At 42.5% G+C, this 17543-nt stretch overlaps 1 protein-coding gene across 1 annotated transcript; it reads right to left on the bottom strand.

The window, feature by feature from the left end:
- Positions 1 to 536: 536 nt before the first annotated feature.
- ZDHHC22 (zinc finger DHHC-type palmitoyltransferase 22) lies at positions 537 to 16197 on the bottom strand. Its single transcript, XM_063293679.1, has 2 exons — positions 15588 to 16197; positions 537 to 825 (listed from the first exon to the last, which is right to left on the bottom strand). Exons 1-2 carry the CDS (start codon positions 16150 to 16152, stop codon positions 560 to 562), a joined length of 831 nt encoding a protein of 276 aa, XP_063149749.1. The 5' UTR covers positions 16153 to 16197; the 3' UTR covers positions 537 to 559.
- Between the last annotated feature and the right edge of the window lie 1346 nt (positions 16198 to 17543).

Genomic DNA, 17543 nt, shown 5'->3' on the forward strand with positions numbered 1-17543 from the left:
CCTGCTTTCCCAGGATTTTTTGTTCCTTCTGCTTCTAAGGGTTTAACCAGCCACATTGCCCAGCTTTTGCAAAAAGCAGCTTCCTTCTCGATTGGGGTCATTTTAAGATGCCAAAAGCTTCAGCTAACACATTGGGCAAATCCCCCAGGAACCTCTGCTTGTGCTTACAGCCTGCTCATGACAACACAGGCTACCTTAGAGAAGCTGAAGGAGGAGGATGCTCCTCCTCCCACAGTGAAGCACAAAAGTCGAGGTGGAAGGTAACTGAGCCTTTGGGGCGGGGCGGGGGAGAAGTGGCTTCTCAAGGGAGGGAATGCTTAATATCCTTGGCAACCCAGAGATGACTGCCATAGCTTCAACTGCATTAGAGGTGGCCAGCCCTGCTTCTTCTAAATCGTAGAATTAACCCCATTTCCTCAATAGTTGCCTTTTTTCTTATACATTGCAAGGCTGGAAGGACAAGAACCTCCAAGTGCTGCATTTCACTACAGCAAATGTGTGTACATGCACGTGTGTGTGTGCATGCACCTGTGCATGTTGATGGGTGTTAGGGGAGGTGTCACTTCTCCTTCTGCTGGTGATAGTCATTTCCCACACTGAGCATGGGAATAAGTAGTCCAAGCAGCCATCTCTTCCCAAAGACCTCCTCAAGATTCTTCTTCCAGGGCTGGCCTTGGGCTGCCATCCCCTTCCGCACCTGGTATCGTGTTTGCCCTCGCAAGATCAGCAGCATTTGGTGGCAACAGAAGCCAGCACAGGCAAGTCCAATCCCCAGCCAGAGGTATAGCATGAGGATGACAAACATTTCTGAGCTTAGAAGAGCTCCTGCAGATCCCAGTGAAAAAGAGAGAAGGAAAGGAGAGATTGGTTATTTTATACATTCTTTTGCACTGCAGACATGCAGTGAGGAATTGTCAAGCTGGAGATGTCTAGAAGAGAAAGTTGTCTACTTATGTCATATGCATACATATATCAACATTTCCTAATCTGGTCACCACAACTTCTGACACCTCCAGCCAGCATTGCCATTGGTCATTCTGAGTGAGGGTTGATGGCAACTTTAATCCAACACCTTGCTCTTGTAATTATTTATTAATGGTCAGAGACCAAATAAAATCAGATGCATGTGAATGAGGATAAGATAAAAACAGGAAATGGAACTGACCACAGTCCTGAATCAATAAGTGGGAGATGGAAAGGCAGATCCATTTGGCTGCCAATTTTATTATAACAATGAATATCCCACAATATGGACAGGGTAGTCACGTTGATATTGTCTGAAGTGCTGGACCCATCTGACTGAGAGGGGTGAAAAATGATACAAAAATGAACCTTATCCAGGAAACAAGAGTTCTTTGGAAGTTCCTTTGAGAATATCAGTAAAGAGTAATTCAAATGGATCCACCCATTATACAATTGCTGCAGTTGTGCTACTTTCCTTCCTGTCCAGGGTGACATTCCTTGGCGTACTCTTAAGGGCCACCAACTAGTGCCACAACCCAATGTGAATGATGCCATCCGTTCTCTCTCTCTATGTATATATACACACACACACAACAGACCACAGAAGAAGGGACAGATCACTCTTCCCAGAGACTGAATTGCTTGCTGACAGATTTGAAATTCAGTTAAGGACCACAGCTGATTCCCCCTTAAAGGGATTTAACAGGAGCCCCCAGAAAATGCTGTTTTGCAGGGTCAGCCCCAGGGGTTATCACTGTTAAACACCTGTCGAGGCATGTGCCATGGAATACTGTGTGCTCTTCTTCAGGCTGTGCTGCCTTTCCCCTCCAAATCCTCAAACAATGTTAAATGCTAAGCGAAGGATCAGCAGAAGTCTCTGCTTGCTTTGCCCTCTCTTTTTGCATCCAACAGGAGCAGGCAAGCTGTTGGGCAATCACAGCAAGGCAGAATATGCAAGGATGCTCAGAGGCACTCAGGGTCACTGCTGGTTTGCACAGCATGGCTTGACAGTAGCAGACTTGGAAACAGATGTGGAGCTACTGATCGCTCGTTATCTCCTTATAGTGAGCAGGGTTTAAAATGTATTATATTCATCATCTCCTTTCCAGATAGCTAGGAGGGGAGAAAAGTGTAAAATTAAGGTTGTAATGATAGACACATCCCGCAAGGAAGTAGCCCTATGAAACATATTCATACACATATTTTTTAGCCCCAATGAAGCTAACCCTCAGATAGATTTGCATAAAGTTGTACTATAAGTGTTTATTTTTCAGCATTCCCTTGATTAGAATTTAAAGTAATTTTCAACATAAGCAGTCATTATTGATTCAGTTAAATATAATTCATTTTCAATCACAACTAGTTGTTAAAAAAAAAAAAGGAGAGGGCTCCTGAATCTTCCATAGCTCTACCTGCTGAATTTCCCTTTTCCATTCAATTATTAAAGATGTAGAAATCTAACAGAAGAGAATATCTGTAGCTCAAAGTGGAACTATGGAGTCCTTGCTACTCTCTGAGCTTGGTTTTTCTGCTTGCAGACATTTCATTACCTGTCTAGGTAACATCATCAGTGTGAGTGAGTGTGGGGTTTGCTCCCTGTTTATATCCAGTGCCCTGCCAGTGTGGGTGGGGGTGTGGTTTTCTCCTTGACAGCTCCTTGATTACTGTTTTCTGCTTGATTGTTTGCCTGGTGTTAATCCCTGCTTATCTGTGTGTAACCACATTTGCACACTATTCAAAAGAGACAATAAAAAAGCTAAGAAGGAAACAGTAAGGCCAGAATACCTCATCTCCAGCAGCCAACACCCAGACAGTAGACAGTTCTATATTTAAAGATGCCCTTTTTTTGAACAACTGACTGACCCAAGTTGGCACTGAAGATAAAGAATCACAAGAAAGCGGAGCAGGACCTGAAATTGCTCATCAAGTGTTAGCTGTTGGGCAGCAGATTCAGCAAGGACAGATCTGTAGTGGATTTCGGGGGTGCTGCTGGTTCTCAGGAAGGAGGGAGCACATTCCAAGAAGGTGGAAGAGTTAAGAGGAGGCACGGTCCAGGAAGCAATGGTGGGAAAACGAAGAGGTTCACAATAGCCCCGCGCTAGAGCCTTCCCAGATTATTTCCCTTTAGGTTAGGTAGAGTAGCTTTAGTCTGGCAAGATTATGTCTATACAGTGTGAGCAAATAAAGAACTGAAGTTTGACTGGACTGATTCCTGACAGATCCTTTGATCACAGTTTAATAGTGACATTTTTTCAATTTGTCTTGAAGTTATAGTAATGATTTCTACATTTGCATATATAATAAAATTCATAAAATGAAAACATTCTGCAGTCTTTATGTCCTGACAACTTTTTAAAGCGATATGTTTCTTTCTTTTTTGCCTTTCTTTCTTCCCTCCTTCTCTAAATGATTGTTTGAGTAGGTAAATAAAGGGTAGAATAGCAGATTTACAGGTTTTAACCACAAGCCCTGTAATCTCTAGAAAAAATTCAAATAGAAATGTGTGACATATGACTTGTGGCAAGCAGCATTATCCCCTTTCAAACAATCAGGAGATTTTCAATGTTGCCTCATTTAATTCCACATTTTGGGACTCAGCTAGGTTGTCAGATATGCTAAGCTTTGACAGTTTGAGGTTGAGATATTAATTCCACTATAGAGACATGTGGGCTAGACTGGACAGTGCTAATGGCTGGTTCTGGAGACATTTTGCACATTAACACTGAATTATCTGTAAGAAGTAATGAAGATACAGCAGAAATAGGCTTTTTTTTCTGCTTGCTTTGGCTATGAAAACCTGCATCCTCCATAAGGTCTTGTAATGGCTGCATATCTAATCAGTTTTATCACTATTACAGCCATTTCAATTCTATCACACAATTTGATCCCTTGTGCTTCTTATCTTATCTATTGCATATACACCCCTTTTTCCCTTCCATTATGAATTAGCTCTTCTTTCAGCTTTCAAGTCTCCTGGAGAACTGTCCTGTGGAACAGGGGTCCCCAACCCCCGGTCCACGGACCAGTACTGGTCCGTGGCCTGTTAGGAACCAGGCCGCACAGCAGGAGGTGAGCGGTGAGCAGGCAAGCAAATTTACAGCCTGAGTATTTACAGCCACTCCACATCGCTCGCATTACTGCCTGAGCTCCGCCTCCTGTCAGAGAAAGCAAGCCCATTGGCTGCTATCTCCAAACGTCATGAAGAAAAAAGAATAAAAGGTTGGGAAAAAGAGGAAGCGCTTGAATAATCTGGAAACCATCCTCCCACCGGTCCGTGGAAAAATTGTCTTCCATGAAACCGGTCCCTGGTGCCAAAAAGGTTGGGAACTGCTGCTGTGGACCATCCCCCTGCAAAGGAATTTGAAAGGGAAGCTTCAAAGTGAAAGTGCTGGGTTACAACTAACTGAGTAGTTTAATTCATTCCATCCAGGTTTGAACAGTGATCAAAGTTTCTTGTACCATTATAGCTGTTCATTACTTTAGCAATGTTTGCATTACTGTTTTGGGAATGGTCATTTATTTTAACTAAACTGTCACTGATTGTACTTTATATTTTACAGTCATTTAAATCCTCCCTTTTCCATGATTTTCTTCAACCTATACTCCCAAAATCTTTTCACAAAATCATGCTTTTCTGCCATGCGATGAAGTGAATTCACTGAAGTTTAGATAATCTGTCTTTAGCTTAAATGAGGTTTTTTGTTTGATTTTTACTGCTCTTGACAAACACGGCTGGTAGGGAAAAAGATTGTGGCTGGGTACTAACAGAACAGACATAATCAGAATGTTTCTTTTCCAAACCTCATCAAGTTCTGAATATATTTGCTTTGATCAAGGAACATTTGCATCTTTCTGAAAGGCATGCAGGCAGAGATGTGGTACTTCTATTACAATAAAAGGGGCAAGTATTACAAGCAGGAAATCTCTTTGCACATGGAAGCTTCCATATCAGTTTAAAATAAACACCGAGTTAGAATCTGTGCAACCAGAATAGCTATTTGATTAGAATAAGGTGTAAATGTTTTAACATATAGGTAGTCCTCATTTAACAACCATTCATTCAGTGACAGTTCAAAGTTACAACTGGTCCTTGAAGTTATGGCTGTTGCAGGACCCCCACAGTCACATGATCAAAATTTGGGCGCTTGGCAACCAGCCTGCATTTATGACCACAGCATGCACTTCAACTCCTCCCACCCATCTATCTCCCCCAATATCTGCCCTTTTGGCAGTGCCCTGCACTCCACCACCACTGCCTACCCTGCCACCCCCTGCTGCCCCCAGCTGACCTCTGTCATCTTCTTCCCACTGCTGGCCTAGGATGTAGTCGCTGGGTGAAGGTGTGGCCCCAGGATGCACATGGTGAGCGCAGCAGGGCAATGGAGCCTTGTCTGCCAAAGGGAGCTCACTGGGCTGGCTGGGAGGAGGCAGTAGGATGGAGCTGGCAGAGGAGGCAGTGGGGAGCCACCACCTGCACCGCTGCCCTGCCTCCTTCCTGGCCAGGTCCAGCGATCTCCCTTTGTCAGACGAGTCTCTGCCACCTTGCCACACTCACTGCATGCATCCCAGGGCCATGCCCTCACCCAGCACCTTGGTCCTGGGCCTTACCCTTGTTATTTAATGGACCTTTTGGATTTTGCTAGCATTTGGGAACATATTGTTTATTCAGTTTATATCCTACTTTTCTTCCAGGACCCCAAAACAGCAAACATAATTTTTCTTCCTCCAGTTTAATTCCCAGAAAAATCTGTGAGACAGGTTGTGCAGAGGGATAGTAACTGACCCCAAGTCATCCAGCGAGCTTCCTTGGCTTAATGGGCATTTGAACCTGCATCTCTTCCATCTTTGAACCTCAACCACCACCATCAAACCACATCTATCTCGTCCACTTACTAAGGAAATTCCTCTGGCCAATGAAAACCTTGAATTAACAAAAGTGACTTGAAACCTGGGCTCTTAAAAATAGAAGCTACAACCTCTCTTGCTATAGAAGTTCACTGGAATGAAGCTTGCTGAAGTATTCTTGCTACCTTATGAATATCAAAGCCCCATATTCTTTCATTGTGGCAAACATGGTTTTAAGTAGGCCATTTAGAAAGACTGTGTATCTGTGGGTAAGTAGGGTTTTAAATATTTGCTGATTTGATATTTTTGTCCTTGATTATATGAATGCACAGCCAGTTTGGTGTAGCGGTTAAGACCCCAGGCTAGAAATTGGGAGACAGTGAGTTCTAGTCCCGCCTTAGGCACGAAGCCAGCTGGGTGACCTTGGGCCAGTCACTCTCTCTCAGCCCTAGGAAGGAGACAATGGTAAACCACTTCTGAAAAACCCTGCCAGGAAAACTGGGACTGGTCCAGGCAGTTTTTAAAAGTACATATTAAACTTAAGTATGTGTGCTTTAAGTATCCCTAAGATAACAGGGATTTTGTTCCACTGTATAGAGCTTGGTAGGGACGCGGTGGCGCTGCGGGTTAAACCGCTGAGCTGCCGATCGGAAGGTCGGCGGTTCGAAACCGCGTGGCGGGGTGAGCTCCCGTTGCTCGTCCCAGCTCCTGCTCACCTAGCAGTTCGAAAACATGCAAATGTGAGTAGATCAATAGGTACCGCTTCGGCGGGAAGGTAACGGCGTTCCGAGTCGTCATGCTGGCCACATGACCCGGAAGTGTCTATGACAATGCCGGCTCCATGGCTTAGAAACGGAGATGAGCACCGCCCCCTAGAGTCGGATTCGACTGGACTTTACGTCAAGGGAAACCTTTACCTTTACCTTATAAAGCTTGGTGCAATTTAAAGAGTTTCCTATAGTCCTTGTAGAACTTATAATGATCACGCAGAGTACATGGAATTCCTTCAGGGTTTTCTAAAAGGATCTTTGTAATGTTATCATCTCAACCTAAGAGGAGATTGCCAAGAGGATGTCAACAGGAAAGGTCAGAATCCTGCTAATTTAAACTCTTATCTATAAAAGTTGAACCATAAGCAGTCTCATCTTCCTCCCTTGGCAGGAGGCATGCTAGAAGTGTATGTGTATGTTGCCTTTTTACTTCTATCATTCTGGATACAAGGCAACCAGTGGGCATTCCAATTCCCATTATCTACCTATAAAGTTATTTCTTCAGAATTACATCCCCAATTTCTGTTATTTCCCAGAATGAACTCAAAGGAATAAAAAGAGAAGAGTTATGGTGGATGAGATCAGAGTTCAAGCATCTTGTTTCCTGTTTCCATCTTGTTTTGATGAATCAGATCAGAGTCCAGCATATACACAGAGGAGACCCTGAACAAAGCAAAAATTGACACATGGCATGAAGATCGTGACCTGTTCTTTGTCCACTGTATTTAGTATTCTGGGATAAAATGCCTCTGAACATTAAGTGCCTATTTAGCCAGCATTTCTATCAGTCATTGATGGATTTATTCCAAATAAATTTCTATAATCTTGAAAAACTTTTTTTTAAAAGCCATTTAAGTGAGAGTGAATTCACTAATGTAAGTATGCATAGTGTGGAAAAGCGCATCCTTCTTCTGTCCTCCTGATGCTCATCAAGTGACCCTCAGTTCCAGTGTCATGAGGGGCAAGAAAATCACACTTCTCAAGGGTAGCAAATAGCTTTCATTAATTGTGACAGCTGTAACAGTGACCGCTGGCTCCTTCAAGAACTTCTGTAAATGTGACATTAACAGGATCTATTTAATATCTTTTCCTAAATACAGTGTGCCCTTTCATTCTTGTCAGGTTGCATCATGAACACTACAGAGCAAAAACCAGACCAAGCTTTTTTAGAAAGCAAAGAATAGTCATGTATAATTTGTCTCCTAGAAGATGGGTTTGCAATAGCACATCAGGAATTTGAAGAAAAATATTAATTGGATGCTTCTGCTAGCCACTTTCAGTGCTCAGGTACTGTTGGAAGATGTGCAGAGATGCTTTCTCCACAAGGCTGCAGTCTTCATTTGGGGTCATGCTTTCTAATCTTCAGCAGTGGGGGAGTCTTTTGCTTTGCTGCCTCTTCCAAGTACAATATAAATCTCCCGTAAGCCATTTACTGAAAAATACATGCAGCTACTTAATCTTGTTGAAGCAAGCAAATAAACTGATGAATTTTTTATATTGATGATTCATCCTGAGTAAAGTTTGCAAAAGCTGAGTATGAGACAGTCTACACAACTTCCCCACACTTTAGCACCTGAATATAATTTTCTTCCAGATGGATGTGATGATCATAGCACTATTGTTGCTAACAATTGTGTTAGAAATACTGACTCACGATGATGTCCTTGTATGCCATTCCAGATTTGAAATCTGTTCTTGGCTACCCCCAGCTACTAACTCAGCTTTCCCCAGTTTTACACCCTCCAGTTGAGTTGGACTTCAACCCCTACTACTGCAATCTGCAAACATGGAAATTGTAATTTAGTACATAAGGGGTGTAGGCACTCAGTTGGAAAAAGCTGCTGAAATTCTTCTAACTCTGATTTTAACTAATTGTTTCAGCCTGGCTGAATAAATTTATTTTATTTATTTATTTAGAGTTGCTTCTACCACCATTGAATTTTTTTGTGCAGTTTAATGTTTTGCACAGTATTTATTGCAGAAAATCATTGTTTACAGAACAAAAGGCAATGTGTGAAGCAGTATGAGCATGATAGAAGCAAGGCTGGTTTGCAAAAATAGAAAGATATGAACTTGGTATAAACTTGATTTAGTTATATTCCCTTTTATTTTCTTATCTCTTGTCTTTGCCTCAAAATTTCTTATTCTCTTTCTGTACTTTGCATAACAAGATGCTGATTATTTTCACCATAACTTTGTAATGTTGAAACATGTGCATGATATTAATCTTATATAAAGATACAATTATTTTGAGTTTATATACATATGTACACAGGAGGTTTGAAGTTTTTATCTTTGTTTAAGTTTTAAGAATCCAATGGTGGTCTTCAGTATAGGGAATATTAAGCTTTTTGAAATTCATGTCATTTGAAACTACTCTTAATTAGTTTACAGGAAGGAAAAAGATGACCTAAGGACAATATGAACAAAATAAAAGAATAGCTATAGCAGTGGGTAACGGTATTTATTTTCCTAAGTATTTTGGGTAATTCCTATATCAAGAAGTGTAAGCTAACTTAAGTTACAAGTATATGCTATTAAAAGCAGTTACACTGCTCTTCATTTAGTTGTCTAAAGGATTTTTCCAAACCAAGCAGGAAAATAAGTAACTTTAAGAGTTTTCTCTCACTTTTGCACCCTGGTTGCAAAAAACCTAAAACCATATATGCTTGATTATTACAATTTTATCTTAATGGTAAGTCCCATTGGCTCTTAGGCCCAGATAAATACCCTTAGGACTTATATTCCTGTTTAATCAGTCTACCGGCCTCATTTTCCTCCCATCTACATGTATATCATTAATGTTTACAACAAGGAACCTCTGTGTCCAAGGAGACTTGCCACCAACTAAGTATCCTGATTTTCCAACTCCTCATTTAGAGAGAGTCTGTAGAAGAGCTCCATTGCAGGCAGCCACCTGCAGGGGACAGCAAGAAGAGGTTCCTCTTGAAGTGATGGCAGTTCCTCCCACTCATTTGCCTTAATTTCAACCACATGCTTTCATTGTACATCCTGCCCATTCACTTGCATTCATCAATATCTTCTTTATTACCATATACTGCACAGATGTAAGAAAGCACACACATAAATGCACAATAAATGCACAACATAAGAGAGAGGAACTATTTCTTTCATTGGGCCTAGCTGGTAAAGTATAGTTTCTCAAGATGCTGCTATTCCTAGTATGAAATACAATCTGCATCCTGAGATTCATCTGTATTCAGAGAAAATCCTGAAAAGTGTGGGCTTTTTTTCACAGATTCCAGTGTTTTCAAGACGTTTTTTCCCATTATGTCAAACTTGGGGCTATCACTTCTTTGTAGAGTTCTGCAGAGTTTATCTCTCACACCCCAAGAGCTTTGTGAATTTATTGGCTGAGTTCCTTAGCTGGTTTGGGATAAGCTATAATCAATATGTGGATGATACTCAGTTGTATATCATCATATATAAGCCAGGCCAGGCTGAGATGCTGTGCTTGAAATTGTAGTGTAAGAGATTGGATGAGAAGAAACAAATTGAAATTATATCCCAACAACTTGGGGGTCCTTCTGGACTCAAAGCAACAGCTTGAAGAACAGGTGGCAACTGTGGCCAGGAGGGCCTTCACACAGGTTCATCTTGTGCACCAGTTTTGCCCTTTCCTCAATCAGGAGGAATCAGTCACTTATGCCCTGGTCACCTCATGATTGGATTTTTTTTATTATTCATTCATTCATTCATTCATTCATTCATTCATTCATTCATTCATTCATTTATATTTAGAATTATTGCAATGCACCTTACATGGGGCTGTCCTTGAAGGCCACCCAGAAGCTACAGTGGTTCAAAATGCAGTGGCATGAGCAGTAACGAGCACCTCTCAATGTGCCTATGTCTCACCACTACTACACGAGCTGCATTGGCTGTCAGTTGGCTTCCAAGTACCACTCAATGTGCTGGTTATCAATATACCACTAAAACTCTTGTGTCTGTTTGATTTTTTGTAACCTTCAGTTGGGTGAAATGGTGCATCATAGGGCAACAGTTTTTGAACCAAGGTACCCCATATTGGCTAATTTACAGAAAGTCAGGATCCATTGCTCCTGTGGGAAAGAAATTTGGGGAAGTTGTGGTCACTTCGGCACCACTGTGTTGCTGCTGCTTCAGAGCCACGTAGTATGCTGCTTCAGCGCTGCCATAGTGCCTTGGTCAGCTGTGGTCACATGATCCTAATTTCCAATGCTCCCTGACAGCTTCCCACAAGTCAATGGGGAAGCCCCAGGAAGTCTAAACTTGATCAAAGCAGGCAGGAAGTTGCAAGTCCAAGGCTAGCAGGCAGATAATTGGCTGCTACCAGGTGGGGGAGGGATCAAGGGGGTGCACGAGGGAGGGAGGGAGGGAGGGAAGGAAGGAAGGAAGGAAGGAAGGAAGGTTTCCAATGCTCTCTGCCAGCTTCCCACAAGAAAAGTCAATGGGGAAGCCAGCAGGAAGTTGGAAGTCACTCCTGCTCCCACTGCTTTTTTGCCCACCTGTGGTCATTCTTTTTCTCTGTTTAGGTAAGGAAATATCTCTGAAATGATGACCCAATGGGTCATGGATTGTCTAGTTTCCTATAAAGTCCTATATGGCATAGGGTCTGGATATCTGACAGACTGATTATCTCCAACTGTTTCTGCCTACCCAGTACGTTCCAGCAGAGTGGGTCCACTCCAGGTCCCCTCCATTAAACATTGCCATCTTGTGGGCCCAAGGAAGTGTGTCTTCTCTATTGTGGCCCCCACCCTCATGAACAACATCCCCCCAGAGATAAGGATGGTGCCTTCTCTCCTAGGGTTCTGGAAAGCTTTGAAAACCTGGCTTTGGTCCCAGGCCTGGGGTTAATATTTATATTTTGATCAATGGCACCTGTTTTGTTTTGTTGATTTTGTTGTCTATTAGATTATTTTAGTCTGGGCTGACTATCTGATTTAATGTTTTTAGCTGTTTTTACGCTTCCTCTAGTGTACACCACTGAGCTTCCACTGGAGTTGGGTGGCCAGTAAATTTAAATAACAGTAACAACAACAATACAGAGGTACTGTTTGCCCTGAAACCATATCATTCTCCTTTAGTTCTGGTTATGCACTGGTTGGGTTATCATTCCCTGAAGGAGCAGATTTATGATTTGTGGGTCATCCTAAACTCATAGCTACTGCTAGATAGGCAGGTGGAGGCCATGGTTAGGATGGTCTTACTCACCTTTGGGTGGTGCACCAATTGTAGCCCTACTTAAAGCAGTAGGCATGGGTAGCAATTACTCATGTCCTTATCATCCCTTGGTTAGACTCCAGCAATGTATCTTGAAGACTGTCTAGAAGCTGCAATTGGTAAAGAATGCAACCTATTCTCCCATGAGTAAGAGTCAATAGAATGATATAAAACCAGTGTTGTGGGTGCTGCATTAGTTGCCAATAGACTTCCAAGTATAAATAAAAGTGCTGGTTTTCTCTTATAAGGAACTATATGGCTTGGTACCTTGGTGTCTTTAGGACTGCTTGATTCATGCAGTGCCAACCATCCAGTGCTTGCTTCCCATATAGTTTTTCTGTATGTGCTCCATCTCTATGGGATAGCCTATCCCTGAAATTTGAATTTCTGTGCCTTTTGAAAGGCAATCAAAATGCAACTGTTCCAAACAGCATTCACTCTATGATGTCATTTACAATGGAGAATGAAGGCAATTGTATTTTGTTACAACTGAAGGGAAAAAATGTACTTTTAAGGTTTTTATAGATATATAAACTGCCAGGAGTCCAATTGGAGCTGATGCTATACAAGTTCTGTAATAAATAGTGACACAATTGCATATATTTCTGTATCACTATAATTCATGTCTCAGATATCTGAGAGAAGGTGCTGTGGAAGAAAAAACTTACAAGTGACAGCATAATTTTGTTCTCTTTCCCTGTCAGGCTCTTCCTGTCATTTGATCCTCGGGGATGCTACATCATTATTTTAATTAAAGCATATCCTATAATTTGCAAGCATCAGAATGGGTGCTGAAGCCCATAATACGACTAATGCAAGCAGAGGCAATGATAGTGCCATACTGTTCTACCATCAAGAGAGGTCTGATGAAGAATGGATGATGGAATCAGGCAATCATAGTTAAGAAAGATCCTAGAGTGGCCAGAGGCCTTATTTTTGTAGAAGATATTCCTCTCTGAAATACAGTATTTGAAGAGATGTCCAGACCAGCTCTAGCTTATAAACTCCTAGAGGGAGAAGCAGAGGTCTTGCAGTTGCCAATTAACTTTGGGCCCTGGCAGTATATTGAGCAGGCACACAAATCATCTGTCCATTATTAATGAGCTGTATTTCATAATAGCCATAATTTCTAGGTTTGCGTGAATATATAAAAAGTAGCATGCATAATTTTTAACCGCCCAGAGTCCCTCCTTTGGGGGGGAGATGGGCAGTGATAAAATTTGATCAATCAATCCATAAAATAATTTTTACGCATATACTTGATCACTTTGCCTTAAACAAACCAAAAAAATGTAATGGACCATCCCGTAGTATCTCTTCTGTTTCTTTTTTTCTCCACTGTGTAACAGTGAGCAGAGGGTAAATATCAAGATGAACTTGGCAAAATGTTAATTTAAGAAACTGATCCATCTTCTTATTTTTTTTTTAAAAAATTCTATTCTTCTTGGAAGAATTAACTATATTACAGAGCAGAGTTTACAGACCTGCATGAGTAAACTGATATTTGCATGCTTATCAATGCTACAAATATATCACAGTATCTAACAACCAAATTGGGAGCATTTACTCATAATAAAACAATAAAGAATCCTCACGAACACAGTCTAGGGTCATCCAGTCAATGGATATCATATATAACCTTGTTCCTGCCCTTCCCTGTAAGCCCTTCCTTTTTCCATCTCCCCTGTAAGCTTTTACAGTAAGTTAATAAAATATAGAAAGACAACAAGTCCATCCAGTAAGAAAAGTTTTTTTATCCAGTTACTTTAAGAACTGAACCATAGTGTGTTGTGCAGAGTATTTCTTATTCTGATTTTCTATGCACTGATTCTTGGAATTTTCTATTGAGAGCAGCGGTTGGAGGAATTTCAGAGCAAAATTTAATATTGGCCATAAAGCTCAGAAACAAAATTTATTTCAGATTAAAGCAGCTGAATATTCCAGATGATGTATAGATGCTATGCACACCAATCCTGTGCATGTTTATTCAGAAATCTCACTCTCAAAAAGATTTATTCCTAACAAATTTATTGAGAAGAGGAACAAAATAATGCCATTCTATATGTACCTTCTCAGAAATACGTCTTACAGAGTTCCAAAGAATTTATTCTTTAGTTAGTGAAAGGTGAAAGGTCCCCCGTGCAAGCATCGAGTCATGTCTGACCCTTTGGGGGGATGCCACTTTTGTGATGTTTTCTTAGCAGTCTTTAGTGGGGTGGTTTGCCATTGCCTTCCCCAGTCCTCACCTTCCCCAGCAAGCTGGATACTCATTTTACCAACCTCGGAAGGATGGAAGGCTGAGTTGTCCTGAACTGGCTACCTGAGAGAGAATCCAGCTTCTGCTGGGATCAAACTCCGGTCGTGGGGAGAGTTTCAGCTGCAATACTGCCGCCTACCACTCTGCGCCACACAAGGCTTCTATACTGAGCCAGGTAGCCGGCTCAGGTCGACTCAGCCTTCCATCCTTCCAAGGTCGGTAAAATGAGTACCCAGCTCACTGGGGAAGGTGACAACTGGGGAAGGCAATGGCAAACCGCCCTGCTATAGCCTGCCAAGAAAACATCACAAAAGGAGCGTCCCCCCAAAGGGTCAGACATGACTCGGTGCTTGCACAGGGGTCCTTTCACCTTTACTCTTTAGTTAGTGAGTTTTAAATGGCTCATACAGGTTTGTGCTTCTTCCTCTTAATTTTTTATATATTTAATTCTGATAATGTCTAATGACAATATCCTATGAACAGGACATTGCTAGACTTTTTGCTATTTGAGGTAGCGCAATACATTTAATCTTCACAACTCCCCAAGTGCATAGTCTCCAGGTTATTTTGGTATCTGAAGTAACAAAAACAACAACAGCCCAACACCTCTGTTATTCCTTTGCAATAAGAATGTAATAATAAAATAAAAACCTGTTGCCATGAGGCAGCAGCTGCACATTTGCTCTGAAACCAATCACACTCTGAGGAACAAGTTCTCCTTGAAAGCTACTGTATTACATTATTATTACTTGCTCAACAATTTAATGCAGTGTGGCAATCTCCCACTACCTTTCAATGTGCACTAAAGCTTTCACATGAACAATAGGTTTGAGTGAGAATTCACTCATTCACTTTAAGAAATTTGGGGTGCCATCATAAAATCTAAGAATTTGTAGTGTTGGCTGTAATCTAGAGTAGCCCTAAACTTTGTACTATCTAAAGCAGAAGAACATCTCTGAAGGATCAGGCCAAGCCCATCCCATCCAGCATTCTGTTGCCACATAGGACAACCAGTGTCTATGGGAAGCTCACAGCAGAACATGTACAATATCACCTCCTACTCATATTCCCTACCAACTGGTATGAGGAGTTTACTCCTCTGAGATTGAAGGTAGCAAGTAGCAATCAGCCACTGGGAGAAGCCACTGAAATTCTTCCTCGCCATGAATGTGTCTTTTCCCCTTTTAGCCATCCAAAGTGCTGATCATTGCTACAGTTTATGGCTGCAACCATAATTAAATTCTGCATTGTGTCACACTGTTTCCTTTTCTCCATCCTGCATCTCCTGCCATTCAGCCTGATTATATGACTCTGGAATTTACCCTTGCAAGAGAGATTGGTGGGGAAAAAACCAACACTGTCCTATTCCCTTATCCTCACAGTGCAAATAATATCAAATGATTCTATGCTGCACCTTCTTTTTTAAAATCCTTTAAAAAAAAACAAATGATGTCAATTTTCCTTCTGTTATAAAAAACTAACTGAGGAATTGTTGCAAGAGGAAGAAAAGGAGAGGTGATACTTACCTGAGAAGAACTGGCTAATGGAGTGAGGCAGAAGAGTCAGGAAAGCCAGTGGGCTGGCAAAGGAGGTTGAGAGTGCATCAGAAATGTAAGCCACCCCAGCCACCAGGGAATCGAGGCAAGCCAAGGCAGTATACAGACAGAACATAATGAAGTTCCGCATATTACTACTCCCAATGCAGTTCCCTGTGAAGAAACAGTGGTGGTCATGCCTCTGGGTGGCTCGGGCACACAGTCTACAGAAGTGGGTGCCAGGCAGGGCTGAAGCAGGGGACCTGTTTCCATCTGGCCACTCAGCCACCCCTTTGGCTCCTCCAGCCAAATCTGGGCCCTTCCCCAGGTCCTCCTCGGGGGAATTCTGTATTACCAGGACGTAGTTGCCCAGAGCATTAGCCGAGAGGTACAGAAAGAGAGCTCCATGCAGCAGAGCAGAGGAGAAAAGTGGGGTGGTGGAAGGGTCTTTGAGCATGCTTGGAATGAAGAGGAAGAGCTGGAGGACGAAGGTCACTAAGGAGATACAGAGGAAGTAGGCTGGAGCGACCACATTGAGAAACCTGAGCACTAGCATTGTGGATTACATTCCTGCAGGGGAGAGCAAGAAGAGAACAAGCATTACCACCAGCAACCTCATCCCTCCACTTGCTCTTTCCCTGCCATGGCAGGTTCCATCCCTCCTTTGCCAGCCCGCTGTTGGGAGGGCAACCCCTCCCCCAGCTCCTCATTCTCCTTCCCTCTCCACCCTCCCTCTCCTCGCCCCCTTCACCTCCTGCTCAGCCGGGTGCAAAGAGATTCTCTCCAAGGGAAGCCTCTCTCTGCTCTGCTTCAGAGACGCCCCTGGAGCCTCCGGTCGGATTCCAGAGTCTGGTGGGCAGCGCTGGCTTTTCCTCTGTCCCTGCCTGCTTCCCTGGCAGCCCCTGCCAATTCTCTCCACACTTGACTCAGTCAGCTTCCTTCTGAGCAGAGAGAGGCATGGAGGATTCATTTCAAAGTCTGTCGTCAAAGAGTCCCTCTTCTGTGCAGGGTGTCCTTCTTACTATTACTAATGATTATGCAGTATTATTGAATAATAGCGGGGAGTTGGAGACTATTCTAATCTGCTGCAATAGGGATCATGAACATTGCTCTAATTTAGCCTTGAAAACCACAAATCTTCTCAGCTGCTGCCTGGACATACACATAATTAGGAAATGCTGCAAACAGCTGCTGAAGTGCTGCCCAGCCTCCAGCGGTGCACTGGGAAGGAACTCTGCCACATAGCCCAAGCTCTCGCTCTCTCCCTTCTGTCTGGCGGGCATGGCTGTGCAGTCGGTTCACATTATGAAATGAAGCGACCAAACATTCACTCCCAGACACCCAAACATGGAGGCTTCCCTATGACTACTTCTCCCCTCCTCCCCACCCCGCCTTCCTCACAGTGTCTCTAGGCTTCGTTTTCTGTTCCAAAACAAATCCGTGTACGACACATACATAAAGCACTCTATGACACATCTTTAAAAGACAGGATTTTTTTTAAAAAAGAAAAAGAATGATTGCAGTAAAAAAAAACCCATACACAAAGCGTCGGTTCCCTAGCAGCAGTCCTGGCTTTCACACATACACACACACCACCCATTCACTGTCCCTGGTGAAATGCGAACTGTAGGAACTGTATTTCTCCAAGAAAAGGTTCTTATAGCTTTAACTCAGGTAGCTTAAAACAGCAGAGAACTTTTCTGGGCCAGCACTTTGATCCTGGTGACAAGTGACTTCCCTCTCCACTTCTGAACTCAGATCCGTCTGATTACCTGTCTGCGAGGTTTATTAAATAACCTTGGATTCCCCTTGCTAGCAGCCTTTATGGACTCCCCCACCCTAATACACACATACACACACACACAGACTTACACACGCTTACCTAGATGCCTGAAGCCAAGCAATAGCTGCTGTCCCTTCAGCACCGTCCTCCCTGTGTGTCGTGGT

Source organism: Candoia aspera, chromosome 1 (genome assembly GCF_035149785.1).
Source record: "Candoia aspera isolate rCanAsp1 chromosome 1, rCanAsp1.hap2, whole genome shotgun sequence".
In the NCBI taxonomy this organism is placed as follows: domain Eukaryota; kingdom Metazoa; phylum Chordata; class Lepidosauria; order Squamata; family Boidae; genus Candoia; species Candoia aspera.

Coding starts and splice junctions, on each gene's coding strand:
- ZDHHC22 (XM_063293679.1), bottom strand. CDS start 16,152: ATGCTAGTGCTCAGGTTTCTCAATGTGGTCGCTCCAGCCTACTTCCTC. Junction 826..15,587: donor CATTAGCCAGTTCTTCTCAG/GTAAGTATCACC, acceptor TGGGATCTGCAG/GAGCTCTTCTAAGCTCAGAA.